The 1,944-nt window shown below is 43.1% G+C and overlaps 1 protein-coding gene across 1 annotated transcript; it reads left to right on the top strand.

Annotated features, from left to right (window-relative positions):
• The first annotated feature begins 579 nt into the window (after window positions 1-579).
• On the top strand, window positions 580-1,563 carry LOC132221073 (olfactory receptor 6K6-like). Its single transcript, XM_059674999.1, has one exon. The coding sequence runs from the start codon at window positions 616-618 to the stop codon at window positions 1,561-1,563; it is 948 nt and encodes a 315-aa protein (XP_059530982.1). The 5' UTR covers window positions 580-615.
• The last annotated feature ends 381 nt before the right edge of the window (window positions 1,564-1,944 follow it).

Genomic DNA, 1,944 nt, shown 5'->3' on the forward strand with positions numbered 1-1,944 from the left:
CACAAATAAAAATCACGCATCCTCCCATGCGAGTCTCAGCTATCATAAGGACCCCACACTCAGCACCCAGTGGGGAAAGGGATACCCTATTTCCATCAATAACACTACAAAATCAACAGAAAAAGGCAGAGACATAAAGATGAATACTTTAGTCAACCTCAGATTAGATAACATGGCTAAAAAAGATGGGGAGAGCAACATGAAGAACTATTGAGAGAAGGGCTTCTGAAGGTCTTCACATTTTTTAAAAACTTACTTTTCTGAAAAACAAAAGTAGAGAATAGCTGGAAAGAAATGTACATATTTTATAAAAATGACTGAACCTCCTGAAAATATTTCCAGAGAATTAAATTTGTTGGTCACTGTTTTTGTTTGTGTGTATGTTTGTTTGCTTTTGCCTCGATTGAAGTTTAATTTAGGGCTCCAAACGCAAATATTTCAGCTTTTTCTATCATGGAAGTACAACTGAGAGATAGTTCTAACTGGCCTGTTTAGGGTCCCAGAATCAGCTTAAGTAACTGATTACAGAAAGGAGTGAAGTGATTTGCAATGAATAATCACCATCCCATTTCCAGGAGTTTGTCCCCTTTCTTCCCTTCACAGATCACACAGTTTATGGCCAGTGGGAATCAGACAATGGTCACTGAGTTTCTCTTCTCTATGTTCCTGAATCTGCATGAAAGTGGTCTATTATTCTTTATTCCATTGCTTCTCATCTATGGATTTATCATAACTGGGAACCTAGTGATATTCATTGTCATCCAGGTGGACACGGCCCTGCACACCCCCATGTATTTCTTCATCAGTGTCCTCTCCTTCCTGGAGATCTGGTATACCACAACCACCATCCCTAAGATGCTATGCAGCCTCGTCAGTGAGCAGAAGACCATTTCTCTGCCTGGCTGCCTCATGCAGATGTACTTCTTCCACTCTCTTGGGATCACAGAAGGCTGTGTCCTGACAGCGATGGCCATTGACAGGTACATAGCTATCTGCAATCCTCTCCGTTACCCAACTATCATGACTTCCAACCTTTGCATCCAGCTGACAGCTGGCTCCTGCCTCTGTGGCTTCCTCCTCGTACTCCCCGAGATTGCGTGGATTGCCACCCTGCCTTTCTGTGGCTCCAATGAGATCCATCAGATCTTCTGTGACTTCACACCTGTACTGAGCTTGGCCTGCACAGACACATCCTTGGTGGTCATTGTGGATGCTATACATGCGGTGGAGATCCTGTCCTCCTTCCTGGTCATCGCCCTATCGTACGCCCGGATCATCATGGTGATTCTGCGGATACCCTCAGCCGAGGGCCGCCACAAGGCCTTCTCCACCTGTGCCTCCCACCTCGCAGTGTTCTTGCTGTTCTTTGGCAGTGTAGCTGTCATGTATTTGCGCTTCTCAGCCACCTACTCAGTATTTTGGGACACAGTTGTTGCTGTCACCTTCGTTATCCTGGCTCCCTTCCTCAACCCCATTATCTATAGCTTGAGAAACAAGGACATAAAAATTGCTATCAAGAGGCTTTTCTGCTGTCAGAAGAGAGCAGGAAGGATTGGGAGCTAGACCCAGATCCTAGAGCAGTGATGACGAACCTATGACACTCATTTTTTTGGTTGTTTTTTCTTTGTTAAATGGCATTTAAATATATAAAACAAATATCAAAAATATAAATCTTTGTTTTACTATGGTTGCAAATATCAAAAAATTTCTGTATGTGACACGGCACCAGAGTTAAGTTAGGGTTTTTCAAAATGCTGACACGCCGAGCTCAAGAGGTTCGCCATCACTGTCCTAGAGAGTGAAAATCCTTCTGGAAGTTCAGCATTTCACATTCCATGACTTGTTTATGTTTATGCTTTTTCTATTGCTACAGCTATTTGTTCTATTGTTATAAATAAAAATGTAAAACTGCTGTGTCCAGGCCATTGGTGGCCATTGCATAGC

Source organism: Myotis daubentonii, chromosome 18, assembly GCF_963259705.1.
Source record: "Myotis daubentonii chromosome 18, mMyoDau2.1, whole genome shotgun sequence".
Taxonomy (NCBI): domain Eukaryota; kingdom Metazoa; phylum Chordata; class Mammalia; order Chiroptera; family Vespertilionidae; genus Myotis; species Myotis daubentonii.